General features: G+C 38.9%; 1 protein-coding gene across 2 annotated transcripts in view; it reads right to left on the bottom strand.

Annotated features, from left to right (window-relative positions):
* Positions 1–14,704, bottom strand: part of palld (palladin, cytoskeletal associated protein) — a 481,585-nt gene extending 466,881 nt beyond the window's left edge. For both annotated transcript variants that reach the window (XM_051927636.1, XM_051927635.1), the window contains exons 1-2: positions 14,545–14,704; positions 6,248–7,141 (exon numbers count right to left, since the gene is read on the bottom strand). In XM_051927636.1, coding sequence (XP_051783596.1) covers positions 6,248–7,140 — 893 coding nt within the window. In that variant the 5' untranslated portion in view covers position 7,141; positions 14,545–14,704. The remainder of the gene's footprint in view (positions 1–6,247; positions 7,142–14,544) is intronic.
* Between the last annotated feature and the right edge of the window lie 3,548 nt (positions 14,705–18,252).

The following is an 18,252-nucleotide window of genomic DNA, read 5'->3' on the forward strand; positions in this document are numbered from 1 at the left end:
ATATTTCAGTTTACAACAGCTAACAAAATGAGTATATTGTGTATTACGTTTGTGATTTTTTTCTTGAAACTAATGGGCAAAGATAAAATATGTTTAAGGAGAAATATTAATATATTGTGAGGGACAGCCGGCAGCTCAACCCAGACGAAACACCCAGGACACTAGATGGCGACTTCCCTGCAGCTTAGCAGTGACCTAGATTCCCGCAGGGCACTATGGGAGATGGAGTTCGGCTTTACAGCCCTGCTGACTACTGTGAGTGCCGCCAGGGGACGCTGCAGGGAGACAAGGGGATTTCTGTTTCCAATATAGCCCGGAAAAATGTAATTCTCCATCTGACCCGGAAGTGCAGACAAGTCACGTGAACAGAAGAGGAGAAGCACTTCCGGGTCAAGGACTATATAAGGGACTGGTGGAGACCCAGCAGGAGAGCCAGAGTTGGGAGGGAGTGTGACCGAGCTGCCGGGAGGAGAGGAGGAGAATTGTTGTGTTTATTCATTGTGTGCTTATTGTGGCTGTGGTGCTTTGGAGGCACTATTAAAGAAGAAAATTAAAATACTTCTTAGTGCTTTTAAACCTGTGTCTGCATCTGTCTGTTGAGTTTCACAGGGCAACAGCGCCCTCAAGCATCCATTCTCTTACAATATTCACTCTCACCTCGGAGTACTGCACCCTCCACACATCCTTCTCCTGATACCAGCATAGGAGAGACATCCCCACCCACAATTACAACAGCGCAGGTGAGCAGAGAGCTGAGGAGACTTCGTACCAGCAAAGCAGCGGGTCCAGATGGAGTATCGCCATGACTGCTGAAGGTCTGTGCATCGGAGCTGGGGGGTCCTCTACAGCGCATCTTCAACCTGAGCCTGGAACAGGGGAGAGTCCCGAGGCTTTGGAAAACATCTTGCATCACCCCAGTCCCAAAGGTATCACGTCCTAGTGTGCTGAATGACTTCCGGCCTGTTGCTCTGACGTCACATGTGATGAAGACCATAGAGAGGCTGCTGCTTCACCACCTGAGGCCACAGGTTCAACACGCCCTCGACCCTCTGCAGTTTGCATATCAGGAGAAGGTGGGAGCAGAGGATGCCATCATCTATATGCTACACCGATCCCTCTCCCACTTGGACAGAGGCAGTGGTGCTGTAAGAATTATGTTTCTAGACTTCTCTAGCGCCTTCAACACAATCCAACCTCTGCTCCTTAGGGACAAGCTGACAGAGATGGGAGTAGATTCATAATGGTGGCATGGATCATGGACTATCTTAAAGACAGACCTCAGTATGTGCATCTTGGGAACTGCACGTCTGACATTGTAGTCAGCAACACAGGAGCGCCACAGGGGACTGTACTTTCTCCGGTCCTGTTCAGCCTATATACATCAGACTTCCAATACAACTCGGAGTCCTGCCACTTGCAAAAGTTCGCTGACGACACTGCTATCGTGGGCTGCATCAAGAGTGGGCATGAGGAGGAGTATAGGGACCTAATCAAGGACTTTGTTAAATGGTGCGACTCGAACCACCTACAACTGAACCCCTGCAAAACCAAGGAGCTGGTGGGGGATTTTAGGAGGCCCAGACCCCTCATGGACCCTGTGATCATCAGAGGTGACTGTGTGCAGATGGTGCAGACCTATAAATACCTGGGAGTGCAGCTGGATGATAAATTAGATTGGACTGCCAATACCGATGCTCTGTGTAAGAAAGGACAGAGCCGGTTATACTACCTTAGAAGGCTGGCGTCCTTCAACATCTGCAATAAGATGCTGCAGATGTTCTATCAGACAGTTGTGGCGAGCGCCCTCTTCTACGCAGTGGTGTGGTGGGGAGGCAGCATTAAGAGGAAAGATGCCTCACGTCTGGACAATCTGGTGAGGAAGGCAAGCTCTATTGTTGGCATGGAGCTGGACAGTTTAACATCTGTGGCAGAGCGAAGGGCGCTCAGCAGGCTCCTATCAATTATGGAGAATCCACTGCATCCACTAAACAGTGTCATCTCCAGACAGAAGAGCAGCTTGTTACAATGTGCATCATACAGACCAATTTCACTCCTGAATAATGATGTTAAGATACTCTCAAAAATTCTAGCTAGAAGGATGGAGAAAGTGCTGCCCTCTGTAATATCACAGGATCAAACTGGATTTATTAAAGGCCAACATCTATCTTCCAATTTCCGACGCTTGTTTAATGTTATATATTCACCAGCAAAATCAAACACCCCAGAGATATTACTATCATTAGACGCAGAAAAAGCATTTGATATGATTGAATGGAACTACCGTTTTAACTGCATTGGAGAAATTTGGGTTTGGCCCGAATATTTGTGCATGGATCAAACTACTGTATGCCAATCCAGAAGCCTCAGTTTGTATTAATAACATTTGCTCAGATTACTTTAAGCTAGAACGTGGTACCAGACAAGGATGTCCCTTATCGCCACTGCTGTTTGCAATTGCCATTGAACCACTGGCGGTTCACTGCCGAAATTCTTATCAGATAAAGGGGATTGTCAGAGAAGGACTGGAACAGAAAATTCCTCTATATGCAGATGATATGGTTTTATATATATCAGACCCAGAAAACACTGTCATCTGCAGTTTTAACAGCACTAACAGAATTTCAAAAGATATCTGGTCTTAAAATTAATCTGAATAAAAGTATACTCTTTCCAGTGAATTCACAAGCATATAATATTAGATTGGACACCCTACCTTTTACCATAGCAGATCAGTTTAAATACCTAGGGGTAAATATCACACGTAAATATAAAGCTCTTTATCAACAAAATTTGGCGTCTGTATAGAAAAAATTAAGCAAGACTTGTATAAATGGTCAACCCTTCATCTCACTCTAGCCGGAAGGATTAACATTGTTAAGATGAATATCCTTCCTAAACTTCTTTTTTTATTTCAAAACATTCCAATATATATCAATAAATCATTTTTTAAACAGTTAGATTCAACAATAACCTCATTCATTTGGAACTCAAGACACCCACATATCCGAAGAGCGACCCTTCAAAGACCTCAGGCAGAAGGTGGCATGGCTTTACCTAATTTTCAGTTTTACTACTGGGCAGCAAACATACAAGCCATAAAAACCTGGACACAAATAAATGAACAAACACAGGCTTGTTCCGCAATAGAAGTAAAATCCTGTAGTACTTCTTTTTACTCCCTGCTCTGCTCTCCAATACATGCAAGTTATCGCAAATATACTAATAACCCAATTGTGCTTTATTCACTCAGAATATGGAACCAACTTAGAAAGCATTTTAAGATGGAAAATCTTTTATCTGTGGCACCTCTGCAAGAGAACCACATCTTTCAAACCCCGCAAACATATCCAGTTTTTAATACCTGGAAAAGTTTTGGGATTAAAATGCTCAGAGATCTTTATATAGACAACATATTTGCATCTTTTGAACAATTACGTTCAAAATTCAACCTCCCAGCTACACATTTCTTTCATTATCTTCAAATTAGAAATTTTTTTAAACAGAAATTGCCCGATTTCCCCCACCTCGCACCCTCCACAATGCTGGAAAAAATACTGCTCAATTTTGAGGAATTAAACACCATTATATAAAATCCTATTAGAGTCCCTACCTTTCAAAGATCCAAGAGGACATTGGGAAGAAGATCTCTTAATTAATATATCAGAAAAGGAGTGGAAGGTAGTAATACAGAGAATTCACTCGAGCTCCATATGCGCAAAGCATAGAATTATTCAACTAAAAATTTTATATTGAGCCCATCTGTCTTGCTTAAAACTGTCCAAAATGTTTTCCAGGGCAAGATCCAACCTGCGAACACTGCAACCAAGCTCCTGCCTCACTGGGGCACATGTTCTGGGCCTGCACCAAACTAACATCATTTTGGACCAAAATTTTTAACTGCCTTTCAGACAGCCTTGGGGTCACAATCCCTCCAAACCCATTAACCGCTGTGTTTGGTGTTCTTCCAGATGAACTTGAAGTGGAGAAGGACAAGCAAACGGTGATTGCATTCACTACACTTTTGGCACGCAGACTTATTCTGTTAAATTGGAAGAATCCTAAGTCTCCACTGATAAGTCAGTGGGAAACTGATGTTTTACATTATTTGAAATTGGAAAAAATCAAATTCTCAGTTAGAGGATCAGTACAGAATTTTTTCAAAACCTGGCAGGATCTAATCAATAATATTTTAGAATAAGAGAAATAACTATTACCGCATTTAATTCCCTTCTCCATTTTTTTATTTACCTATATATTTATTTCTCCCTTTCTTTTATTTATTGTTGCCTTATTAAAAAGCCCTAAGCAATTCTCCTTTGGCTTAGCTCTCCTTCTCAGGGGTGGGGTTTGATATGTCTTCAATTTTGTTAGGTTATAAATTGATCTATTTGTATGGAATGATTACAATAAAAATTAATAAATAAATAAAAAAAAAAAAAGAAGAGCAGCTCCACTGACAGACTGAGAAGATCGTTCCTCCCCCAAACTATGTGACTCTTCAATTCCACCCGGGGGGGGGGTAAACGTTAACATTATACAAAGTTATTGTCTGTTTTTACCTGCATTGTTCTCAATCTTTAATTTAATATTGTTTTTTGTATCAGTATGCTGCTGCTGGAGTATGTGAATTTCCCCTTGGGATTAATAAAGTATCTATCTATCTATCTATCTATCTATCTATCTATCTATCTATCTATCTATCTATCTATCTATCTATCTATCTATCTATCTATCTATCTATCTATACTTTATTTAACTTGTATATGCTCGTTTAAGCTACCAGTTTGCAACATGATTACAATTTTCATATAAATTAAATGCACAAAAAGCAGCAGAGAGCTACAATTATCAATATCTGCATTAGAACTGGCACGAGAAAGACTGACTATTGCAATTGCTTGCAAATGTACAAATTAGTCTATCTCCTCAGTCAACACCAAAACAAGCTTTGGCTCCCTGGAAGTTCAAAAAGTAGATGGGTAACTTATGGAACTTGTAACTGCTAGTTCTAAACAATTTGGAAACCAAACTGTAAAGACTGGCACAACAGGATGTACAAAAAAATGTTTGGGCAAGTATGATATTGAAGGGAAATAAAGACTGATCTATTGGAAAACAAATGATTAAGGAGTGTGTACAACAAGGGACACCTCAAACCCAGACCCTTATCACATATTACCATATCACATCACATTAACAAAATTAAATCTTAAGGTGAAAATGACCCTTTATTTTTACAAATTATCTTCAAAACTGAGGCTCTTTCTTTAGAATTAATTGTATTCTTCCTCATCTTCTTCCCCAAGTAAGCTTTGTTTCAACAAGACTCCCAACTCCAACTTTTTTCAGAGGAAGAGAAATTTCTTTTAAAGCCCTACTTGGGAATACTTCATATGGATAATGGATACTACATAGATATCCTCAGAAGCACTACCATGTCAGATGGAAGAGGGCATAGGAATTGACCCCAGGGAGCTCCCTATAGGGCTGCCAGTTTGAACTACATTTTCTCTGCAGCCCTGCGGGAACTCAGCCTGAAATGATGCCAAACAGCATGCAGGGGGGTATTTTGCTCCGGACAGCAGTATTCTACTGCCCATCCATTATACTGGCTTCTCCCAGCTAACCTTGATGGGTTACCAGACCATCCACACCTTCCTCTATAAGAGGATACTGGACAAGAGTGGGGTATTAGTCTTGATATCTTTTTACACACAGAAGAACTCAGATGTGAAAGACTAGGAAGTTGTAGAAAACAACAGTTTATCATCACATTTAGGGTAACACAAACCTCACATTACAGAGAATGACTAAGGACAGGGGATAACCAAATACAGCTGCCATCCCAGATATTTCATTGGTGCCTATCGACTCAATGGTGCCAGGGTAAATCAGCTCCATTTCCACACTCCTCCACACCATCCCCAAAACTATTCACTCAAATGTATTTGATCTGAGCTCACTGTGTCGCTTTATTAATCACATTGCCAAAGAAATGCTGAGGACCAATAGGAGAGTGTAGCAACTATCCGAACTTAATTCTACATTATCTTTATTTCCCAGTTTCTGGTTGGAGTGCTTATAGGGATGTATTTGCCATGAAGAACCTTCACTCCTTTAGGATTATATCTGAAGGAGCTTTGAAAGGATAGACACATGCACATATATGCAAAAAATCAATACAATAGAAGAAGAAGTGATGCAGTTGATGTATGAGGCATCAGTGAGTTTACACATCAGCACCTACCTTACAAGAGGCTCTGGATTACCACTGACTCTGCACTCCAAGCGAACTGGATTTCCTTCAGCCACTTCTTGGCTCTTTAACTTCTGAGTGAAATGAGGAGGTGTAGGTGTCCCACTAGGCCTGTCACTTGAGTGGGCAGTTCCACTCCTCCAGGCGGCTGTGGGGTTAGACTCAGAACTATGGGGGCTTCCATTTTTCCAGGCTGCTGTAAACTGTTTCACTGATATATTCTCTTGATTTTTTGGAGACAAGTAACCACTATCCGGGGAGGATGAGTCATCACTGAGGTTCTGTTCCTGTTTTGAAGCACTTCTAAAAATAGATGAAAGTTCTTCGATAAATGAGGGTGCTTTAGGGCCAGGATGTTTTTCAGGGTCCTTCTTATTCACCAGCACATCTTTATTTTGCATTTGTTTAGACTTTGGGGCAGCTATATGGGTATTCTCAGTTACCAGCTGCTGACATTTTTTTATTTTTTCTGGATTAGCAACTGTTATTGGAGATGATTCCTGAGCAGTTTTCAAGTCTTCATAACAAATTTGTTTGGTCTCAGGTGATGAACTGCTTTCAGAAAAGTTAGCAAACGGAGAGTTAGTGAATAGGGCATAATTTTCATCTACTTTGGAATCTGCTAGGCTGTCTTCACCAAATGCTTCCATGGCAAGGTCGAGACTTTTATTAATTTCATCCTGGCTTAGAAAAGCTGTGAGGCCAGGGAAGAAGTCTTCCCCATCTTCATTTGTGTCAGCACAGGAGCCATAACACTGGTCTGGTGAGCTTGCCTCAGGTAGGAGTGGATCATTGCAGCCCTCCATCGCTCTTCGCTCAGCAGAGTAGGCTTCTTTTAACATCTGAGACAGAGGAACCATTTGGTCACAGCTTATGTCCTGCATTCTGCAAGAAGAGAGCAAATAGTCAGTGTCTGGTGTCTGAGTAACTCCGTACATGCGTCAGTTTTCAGTATGTCTGCCTTCTTTGTATTATTTTATCATGAAGAAAAGTTACATTTGTAAGGATGCAGTTCTATTTGAGTGGCAAAGTGGTTAGCATTGCTGCCACACTGCTGAAGATTCTTATTCAGAACCATACTATCTCTTAAACCAAAGATGTGCAGATACACTCAGGCTAAGCACCATCCTGTAATGTATTACGCAGATTCAAAATTTCAGTAGTCAGTTAGATGATTGAGTGTGAATCAAAAATCAATGCCAGCACCAAAAGAAAACATTTTGAAGTACTTTATAATTTTGTCAGATTGTTTTAGGCTTCTGTAAAATGTGAGTCTGCATGAATAAGGTTGTAATATGCTGGCTACATAAATAACTTCCTCTTTATCAGAAAATGAACTGCCAAGGACTGACATGTTCACGCCAGTTGTTTATCACTTTCAGATGGTAACAGACTGGTTATTTGATCTAGATAAAATTCAAATAATATATTGCTACATACTTGTAGCAAGCTGGATTGTGTTTCCGATTAAATAAAATGTTTTTGTGTATTTTAATACAGTCTTATGTATCATGGTGTTGAAGACTGGCAATGTGTTGCATGTTAGTTGGATAAGTGAATAAGAATTTCACTGTATTCTATAGGAATGACCATTCTGTTACTACTACTATGTTATACAAAAACATGGTGCTGGGTGTCATGTGAATTTTCTCTACTGTGATCATTGATCTCTATGCTCCATGGCCCAAATTTCTCAAAAGTAAATGCCTTTCAAATGTTCCTGAGTGGCCATGTCAGGTTTGTTAATTTATTTTATCAATCAAAAAATGTTGAGAATTTTAAAAAATCTGACAAATGTATTGTTTCATTTCCAGACACTGTCATTTGAAGTTTTTTCCAAAAAACAAAGTTAAAGTGCCCTAAAAGATAAACCCTTTCAATGCAGTCAATAGAAAATGACTGGAAATTTTTAGAAACATTGAAAAATGGTTTAAGCAAATGCTGAAGACCTTTTCATTTTGGGTGAAATATATTGAAATTATTTTTGAGAAGAAAGAATTTTTTGGCATTTACCAAGAAAAAAATCAGTAGTAAAGAGTGAAATGATTCAGGTGGAACTTAATTCACAGATAAACCTTGCAAAAAACATTCATGCCATTAGCACATGTATTTTGTTCCCATCTGCACACTTTTTCTCCGTATGCCAAAGCATTTCCAAAATTTTGAGGTGCAGAACAAAATTTATTGTGGTGAAAAGAGGGTTGCAGCAAAAGAGTGCCTTCCTGAAAGCAAATTGGAGACATTTCTCCACTACTAAAATCCATTGGCTTGGGTATGTGGTCTCTGGCAAAAATACAGAAGGATCCTGGCTTGGATCAGCACATGAAATTGGGGAAAAGTGAGCACAGATTGTTGCCTCTGACCCTAAATAAGGTGGAACCGAATGTGTGAATGTGCAGGCAAATAATGCTCAAAGCAGATAAGAGCCTGTGGAGTAATAGGGAAGAGGCCATTGCAAATCAGGATAGCATTGAAAGGATGGCAAAGAAGACAATGGTTTTGGTTGTGGAATACCCTTTAGCAAGCAATGTTCCTTGTCTTCCATTCCAAAACATTTTAAAAACCTACTTTTTAGTGAGTTTAAAATTACACGAAATACAAATTTTAGAGGTAAATTAAACTCATGAGTTTCACTCATCCTTAAGATTCAGAAATCAGAATCAGCAAGCTAGAAACTGCACTGAGAATGTCAATCAGAATTTTAATAAAAACATAAAATTTTATCAAACACACACAGGTTCAAAGTATGCTTGAAATAATCAAATCATGTGCTAAATGTCTAATCTGCCAAAAACTCCAAATTGTGGGTTTGATTCCATTACTATAGAGTGCATCCGGAAAGTATTCACAGTGCATCACTTTTTCCACATTTTGTTATGTTACAGTCTTATTCCAAAATGGATTCAATTCATTTTTTTCCTCAGAATTCTACACACAACACCCCATAATGACAACGTGAAAAAAGTTTACTTGAGGTTTTTGCAAATTTATTAAAAATAAAAAAACTGAGAAATCACATGTACATAAGTATTCACAGCCTTTGCTCAATACTTTGTCGATGCACCTTTGGAAGCAATTACAGCCTCAAGTCTTGTTGAATATGATGCCACTAGCTTGGCACACCTATCCTTGGCCAGTTTCGCCCATTCCTCTTTGCAGCACCTCTCAAGCTCCATCAGGTTGGATGGGAAGCGTGGGTGCACAGCCATTTTAAGATCTCTCCAGAGATGTTCAATCGGATTCAAGTCTGGGCTCTGGCTGAGCCACTCAAGGACATTCACAGAGTTGTCCTGAAGCCACTCCTTTGATATCTTGGCTGTGTGCTTAGGGTCGTTGTCCTGCTGAAAGATGAACCGTCGCCCCAGTCTGAGGTCAAGAGCGCTCTGGAGCAGGTTTTCATCCAAGATGTCTCTGTACATTGCTGCAGTCATCTTTCCCTTTATCCTGACTAGTCTCCCAGTCCCTGCCGCTGAAAAACATCCCCACAGCATGATGCTGTCACCACCATGCTTCACTGTAGGGATGGCATTGACCTGGTGATGAGCGATGCCTGGTTTCCTCCAAACGTGACGCCTGGCATTCACACCAAAGAGTTCAATCTTTGTCTCATCAGACCACAGAATTTTCTTTCTCATGGTCTGAGAGCCCTTCAGGTGCCTTTTGGCAAACACCTGGTGGGCTGCCATGTGCCTTTTACTAAGGAGTGGCTTCTGTCTGGCCACTCTACCATACAGGCCTGATTGGTGGATTGCTGCAGAGATGGTTGTCCTTCTGGAAGGTTCTCCTCTCTCCACAGAGGACCTCTGGAGCTCTGACAGAATGACCATCGGGTTCTTGGTCACCTCCCTGACTAAGGCCCTTCTCCCCCGATTGCTCAGTTTAGATGGCCAGCCAGCTCTAGGAAGAGTCCTGGTGGTTTCGAACTTCTTCCACTTACGGATGATGGAGGCCACTGTGCTCATTGGGACCTTCAAAACAGCAGAAATTTTTCTGAAACCTTCCCCAGATTTGTGCCTCGAGACAATCCTGTCTCGGAGGTCTACAGGCAATTTCTTTGACTTCATGCTTGGTTTGTGCTCTGACATGAACTGTCAACTGTGGGACCTTGTATAGACAGGTGTGTGCCTTTCCAAATCATGTCCAATCAACTGAATTTACCACAGATGGACTCCAATTAAGCTGCAGAAACATCTCAATGATGATCAGGGGAAACAGGATGCACCTGAGCTCAATTTTGAGCTTCATGACAAAGGCTGTGAATACTTATGTACACGTGCTTTCTCAATTTTGTTATTTTTAATAAATTTGTAAAATCTCAAGTAAACTTTTTTCACATTGTCATTATGGGGTGTTGTGTGTAGAATTCTGAGGAAAAAAATGAATTTAATCCATTTTGGAATAAGGCTGTAACATAACAAAATGTGGAAAAAGTGATGCGCAGTGAATACTTTCCGGATGCAGTGTATATTTTCTAATGTATGGAGAAAGTAAGTATATAAACTGATACACTCACATGTCTCCTTCAGGGGACTGTCATTTACTCCCCACCCTGAGATATACTCCAAAGTCAGGTCACCCCTGAACACCCTTATTCCCTAGTCTACCTTTGAAATACCAAGCAGATTTTCTGGAATGCCTGCCTACCAGGTTTTCCATGCCAGAACTTTGTAACGTCTTCTAGTAGCTATAGTGAGTAGAGCTGGTGTTATGACAGTTCACAGAAGCACTTCCTTTCCTGTAGCACATGGGTCTCCAACTCCGGTCCTAGAGGAACACAGTAGCTGCAGGTTTTCATCCTAACCCTTTTCTTAATTAGTGACATGCTTTTGCTGCTAATTAACTTGTTTTTAGTTAATTTTAATTGACTTGCACTTGAAGACTCAGCCCCCTTAATTGTTTCTTTTTCCTCAATTAACTGCCAAATAATACTGAGACACAAAATGAGCCAAAACATGACCAGCAAACTGTGTCCATCATACAATATCTGAAAATAAAGAAAGATGAAGGTCTCAGGAATGTTGATCTGCTCGGACCCCAAAACATTTAAACAGTGCTCTTAGAAAAGAGAAAATCAACAATTCAGGAAATGTATGCTAGTGCACAATGAGAGCAGCAACAAGCCATAGAATTAAAGAACTGGCTTAATTAATGACAAGACTCGGTGCCTAATTAAGCAACTGGTTGGAGTGAAATTGGTTGGAGTTTAAGCCCCTGACTTAGTTGGTCTTCTGTTTGCTCACTCATTTCACATTTCATTTCTGTTTGAGTTCCATTTAAGGAAAGAAATGAAGAAATTCAGAGGAACGATTAAGAAATCCAGGGGAGCAAATCTTAAAAAAGCAAGTTTTGACTGGTCTACTTAAGGTAGATATCAGCCTGTTGCAGTTAATTCAGAATGCAATAGCAAGAATGTAAACCAGAAAAAGAAAATCTGAGCACATGTCACCAGTTTTAGAGTTGTTACATTGGCTACCCATGTCCTTTAGAATCGACTTTGAAATACAATACTATTAATGGTACTGTATATAAAGCTTTAAATAATCTTACTCCTTTCTATATTTTAAAATGCCTATCCCCACACATTCTAAGTTGTAACCTTAGGTTTTGTCTAATAGTGGTCTGCTTATGAGTATAAGAGCTAAGCATAAAAGAAGTGCTGTGGTGGGCTGGCGCCCTGCCCGGGGTTTGTTTCCTGCCTTGTGCCCTGTGTTGGCTGGGATTGTTTCTAGCAGACCCCCATGACCCTGTAGTTAGGATATAGCGGGTTGGATAATGGATGGATGGATAAAAGAAGTGGTTTGTCTTTTCCTGATAAGGACCAAAAATCAGATGTATTTCAGGCTGAAACTGTGGATCATTTAAAAAAAACTCCTAAAAACCTACTTTTTTAATATGGCTTTTTGGCAGCTACATTTTAGTTCTGCTACTAATGAACTATTAATGAGCAGAATTATTATATTCTTCATGGATTAGTAATCATTATTATTGTCAAGTTTGCTTTCTCTTTCCGTTTTTCACATTCATCAGGGCAATGTGCAGCTGCCTATGATGCTCACATGAAAATGGATACCCTAATTATTCACAAGAACCTCTGCACTAAATCTTCAAGGACCAAGCCTAAAAAACAATAAAAAACAGCTTAAGTACATTTTTGTTGTGTAGAATGCCCAGATGGGCCGGGGTGGTATTTTGGCATCGGAACCCTTGCAAATTTTGTTTTTTTCTTCTGTAGCTTTTTCTTCTTTTTCTGTCCTCCTCAGCCATCTGACCTTATCATTGAACACATCTTTAGAGACTTAAAAATTATACTATACATAAGGACTAATTATATATTTGTTTTATGTAAGTGCATATTGATTTGTTTTATTATTATTTATTCATTGTTATTCTTATTTAATTTTAATTTCTTTTTCTTTTCTTCTAACTATATCTCTAACATAAAACAGTTTGAGCTACATCCTGTGTATCACAATGTGCTCTAGAAAATTGTACCTCCAGTTAGCTGTTATAAAGCTCCATATGGCTAAGCTGAATATTGAAGACTCTATCAGTTTATGTCATTTACCTTTACAAGTAAATTGAAATATGTATTGCTTCATGAAATCTAAGGACTACTCAAACCATGACTTTTTAAAATATTATCATCATTTACACAGAGGTCCATAAAGAATTGATTCAGTGTTTGCAAAATATAACACAATGTCACATAAATTTCATACATAGATCCATCCTATTTTAGATTTTGCAGCACACTTATTCAGTTCTCTGTTACTATCCCAGCAATACTGAGTGCAAGTTAGGAACCAACACTGGAAACACACCACATCTGCACTCAGATTCATACAGGGGTAATTTAGAGTGGCTAGTTAAACTAACCTGAATGTCTTTGGGATACTAAAATACCCAGAGTATCTCAAACAGACTGGATTCAAATTCAAGAGTACCACACCACCATTCTTGAAATTACATGACACCAGACATCAGTCCTTACCTGTCAGGGGAAAATGTAGTCATTATAATTCATAATGTAATATTCTCAAACTCACTTAATCCAATTCAGGGTTACAGTGCTTATCCTGGCATCATTGTAGCCACAAACTAGCTGAATATAGAGCAGAATATAGTTACCTGAAGGCCAAATTCTCACACGAGACACACCACCATACTCTCACTCTGTCAATTCAGATTTGCCAGTTGACCTAACCTGCATATCTCTGGGGCTGTGGGAGCACCTCCAAGAAAATTCCCTCAAGCAAACTTCACGTGTATTTGAATCCATAGTGTTGGATTCACAAGAAAACCACTGCTCTACTACACATCCATGTTTGTTTGATCATTACTTAGTACAAGGACACCGCAGCTCCAATGGGCTTGCATGATTGTTTGCTTATAACGTAATACATTTTTTGACATTTTACAACTGTAAAAAACTACAGTACTTATCTACATTGCTCTTGCATGGCCTGGTTCCTTGAAAAGTAGTATAAAAAGGTGTGTGTGTGTAATCCTAAGCACTAAGCATATTAACTGCAAATAAACTCTTTCAAATATGCAAATTGTGTATTTTCTTAGAATATCATGCATTGTTCACAAAATACTCAAAACTAAAAAAGTAATACTGTGCTGTCAGATAGTAATAATCATTTGTCATTGTACCACCTTTACGGTTCAGTATATTTTTGCTCTCATTGATCAAGTTTTCCTACATCCACTCATTTTCTAACTCTTTTAACTGCATTCAGATTTAGGGAAACACCTGGGCTCAAAGCAAGAACCAACCCTGAGTAGGGTGTCAGTTCAGTACAGAATACTCACACACACATCTATTGGGCCAATTTAGAATGGGCAATTAACCCAACACAAATCTTAGTATTATGAGAGGAAAACCTGCAAGACATATAGAGAACATCCAAACTGCAATAAGACCAACCAAGAACTTTGGAGCTGTCAGGCAACAGTGCTAACCACTGTGCCACTATGCTGCTCTAAGTAAATATTTACATAACACAACAAGATTACAGTATAGTATCAGCTACAGAAAATGAACGGACCAATAAAACACAGAAAATATAAAAAACACAACACTAACTGATATCATTAGGAATTTAGACAGATTTTAAACAGCTATCATCCAAAGAAGCTGTAACGATCAAACACATTATAGTATGCCCCATGCTTAAGCAAAAAAAAAGATTGCCATTACTGTTGGATCTAACAAGCAAGCAGGTTCATTTTCATGGAGGAGGATAAGTCAGAGCAAATTGATTGATCTTAAGCAGACAACTTACCTTCCAGTCTGAATGCTGGGCAGCCCAAATAACCGTTCTTACAAAAGGCACAGTGTCCAGCTGAAAAACACAGTAGGGTTTAACAGCAGAAATAGCAATGTGAAGCAGTCCAGTAAGAGGGGGTAGTCCTGTGTGGCCTGGAAGTTCCATCTGTCCTCTGTGGCTGACTGAATCTTATCCAGAAGGGGCTATATTTGGCATCTGTGCTCATGTTTCATTGGAGTGCTTGTACCAGGAATTTTGATAGGCGATACAGAGAGACTGTAAGAAGGAGAAAACTGAGAGCACTTCAGATTCAGAGTGTGTGAGGAATTTACAGTTCAGTCCATTATCTGATAGTCCTTGTAAAATAACTGTCACTTTCCTCATTGACACAACATTAAGCTGACATTTTAATTGAATAAAATAATACTTTTCTGTTTTTCTTTAACATTACATAAAATTTAGTGAAATGGCAAATACTAGCAATTTGCAATGTTTTTTTTTATTTAAAAATGGACATAAACATTTCCTGTATAATTTTGCTCTTTATAAAACAACAACATTTATTTATATAGCACATTTTCATACAAAAAGTAGCTCAAAGTGCTTTACATAATGAAGAAAAGAAAAATAAAAGACAAAATAAGAAATTAAAATAAGACAACATTAGTTAACATAGAAAAGGAGTAAGGTCCGATGGCCAGGGTGGACAGAAAAAACAAAAAAAAAACTCCAGAAAGCTGGAGAAAAAAATAAAATCTGTAGGGGTTCCAGGCCACGAGACCGCCCAGTCCCCTTTGGGCATTCTACCTAACATAAATGAAATAGTCCTCTTTGTAGTTAGGGTTCTCACGGAGTCACTTGATGCTGATGGTCATACAGACTTCTGGCTTTTAATCCATCCATCACTGTTGGAACATCATGGTGCTTTGATTAGACCACCACCAAAAGGACACCGGAAAAGGAAACAGAAGAGAGAGTAGGGGTTAGTACAGATTTTAGAGCCACCATGAATAGTTATTATAATGAATTGGATATACAGAGTATCAGGATTTAAATTACAGTAAAGTTATGAGAAGGCCATGTTAAAGTAATGTGTTTTCAGCAGTTTTTTAAAGTGTTCCACTGTATTAGCCTGGCGAATTCCTACTGGCAGGCTATTCCAGATTTTAGGTGCATAACAGCAGAAAGCCGCCTCACCACTTCTTTTAAGTTTTGCTCTTGGAATTCTAAGGAGACACTCAGTTGAGGATCTGAGGTTACGATTTGGAAAAAAAAAATTTTTGTGAATTTCCCATTGGGATTAATAAAGTATCTATCTATCTATCTATCTATCTATCTATCTATCTATCTATCTATCTATCTATCTATCTATCTATCTATCTATCTATAAGACGTCAGACATTCCGATATATAAGATGGGGCGAGATTATTTAAGGCTTTATAAACCATAAGCAGAATTTTAAAGTCAATCCTGAATGACACAGGTAACCAGTGTAGTGACATCAAAACTGGAGAAATGTGCTTGGATTTTCTTTTCCTAGTTAAGATTCTAGCAGCTGCATTCTGCACTAGTTGCAAACGATTTATGTCTTTTTTGGGTAGTCCTGAGAGGAGTGCATTACAGTAATCTAGTCGACTGAAAACAAACGCGTGAACTAATTTCTCAGCATCTTTCAATGATATAAGAGGTCTAACTTTTGCTATGTTTCTTAAGTGAAAAAATGCTGTCCTAGTGATCTGATTAATATGTGATTTAAAATTTAGATTACAGTCAACAGTTACCCCTAAGCTTTTTACCTCCGTTTTGACTTTTAATCCTAATGCATCCAGTTAATTTCTAATAGCCTCATTGTATCCATTATTGCCAATCACTAAGATTTCAGTTTTCTCTTTATTTAACTTGAGAAAGTTACTATTCATCCATTCTGAGATACAAGTTAGACATTGTGTTAGTGAATCAAGAGAATCGGGGTCATCAGGTGCAATTGATAAATACAGTTGTGTGTTATCAGCATAGCTGTGGTAGCTCACGTTGTGCCCTGAGATAATCTGACCTAATGGACGCATGTAGATTGAGAAGAGCAGCGGACCCAGGATAGAGCTTTGTGGAACACCATATAGGATATCATGTGTCTTTGAGTTGTAATTACCACAACTAACAAAGAATTTTCTCCCTGCCAGGTAGGATTCAAACCAATTTAAGACACTGCCAGAGAGGCCCACCCATTGACTAAGGCGATTTCTAAGAATATTGTGATCAATGGTGTCAAATGCGGCACTCAGATCTAAGAGGATGAGAACACATAAATGACCTCTGTCTGCATTTACCTGCATTTACTACTTTAACGAGTGCAGTTTCTGTGCTGTGATTTGTTCTAAAACCTGACTGAAATTTATCAAGAATAGCATGTTTACTGAGGTGCATAACTGCATAATGACTGCCTTCTCTAGAATTTTACTTAAGAAAGGCAGGTTAGAGATGGGTCTAAAATTTTCAAGAGCAGAGGGGTCGAGATTATTTTTCTTAAGTAGGGGTTTAACTACAGCAGTCTTGAGACAGTCTGGGAAGACCCCCGTATCTAATGACAAATTTACTATGTCAAGAACATTATCAATTAGCACGCCCGATACTTCTTTGAAAAAATTTGTTGGTATTGGGTCAAGGACGCAGGTGGAAGGTTTAATTTGAGAAATTATTTTATGTAAATCAGGTAAATCTATCCTAATGAAAGAGTTTAATTTGTTTATAACGGAATACTGGGGTTTAGGAGGATCCTTAGTGTTGGGGAGATATACTATGTTATTTCTAATATCATTAATTTTTTGATTGAAAAATACAGTAATAGCCTCACAGGTTTTACTGGAAGTACTTAGGAGGCATTCCTTTGAGTTACCTGGGTTTAGCAGACGATCAATCGTAGAGAATAAGACTCTGGGATTACTAGCATTGTTATTTATAATCTTAGAGAAACAGCAGCACCTCTCAAGACGGACTGTGTTATTGTATTCTGTTATTTTAACTTTTAATATTTCATAGTGGATAGTTAGTTTAGTCTTCCTCCATTTACACTCAGCTCTACGGCATGTTCTCTTTAAATCAGATGCTCTATCAAAACACTACCTAAAACACTATATAAAAATGCATATTTTTCATGTGCAGTTTAAAGAATGCATGTACATGTAGATGTGAAAATGTTATTGGCTGGAATAGTGATAAGATGTGGACTAAAATGTTCTAGGCAGCAGGTTAAACACTAGTCACTCTTTGACACATGCTACTCAGTAGATTACTGAAAATGGCCAGTATTAAATCTTATAAAATGTGCACTTTTAATCCTTTTGGATTTTGTGAATAGAGATACTGTTTATGGCGAGATTACTATACAAAACTAGGGGACTCTGCCCCCTGCTCGCTTCGCTCGCCAACCCCCGAGTGGGTGCTACGCATTAGCCACTTCACGGATCTGCCATTTTCATCCTGTTTGGCTTTGAAATTAACATGCAAATACTTTTTAAACTTACACTTTTATTGTAAAACTTCAGTAAAAACAATTTTTTTAATTAACTTTTCGGCAATATCGCACTGAATTTTGATTCTGTGTTTGGAATATACGTATAACTGCCTGTGAGTGAATATCGTTTCTTTCTCTCTAATAAATAAACTGACTTTTTCGAATGTTTGTCCCTGTGATTTGTTAATGGTCATATACAATACAGTCACTT

Source organism: Erpetoichthys calabaricus, chromosome 5 (assembly GCF_900747795.2).
Source record: "Erpetoichthys calabaricus chromosome 5, fErpCal1.3, whole genome shotgun sequence".
Lineage (NCBI taxonomy): Eukaryota > Metazoa > Chordata > Cladistia > Polypteriformes > Polypteridae > Erpetoichthys > Erpetoichthys calabaricus.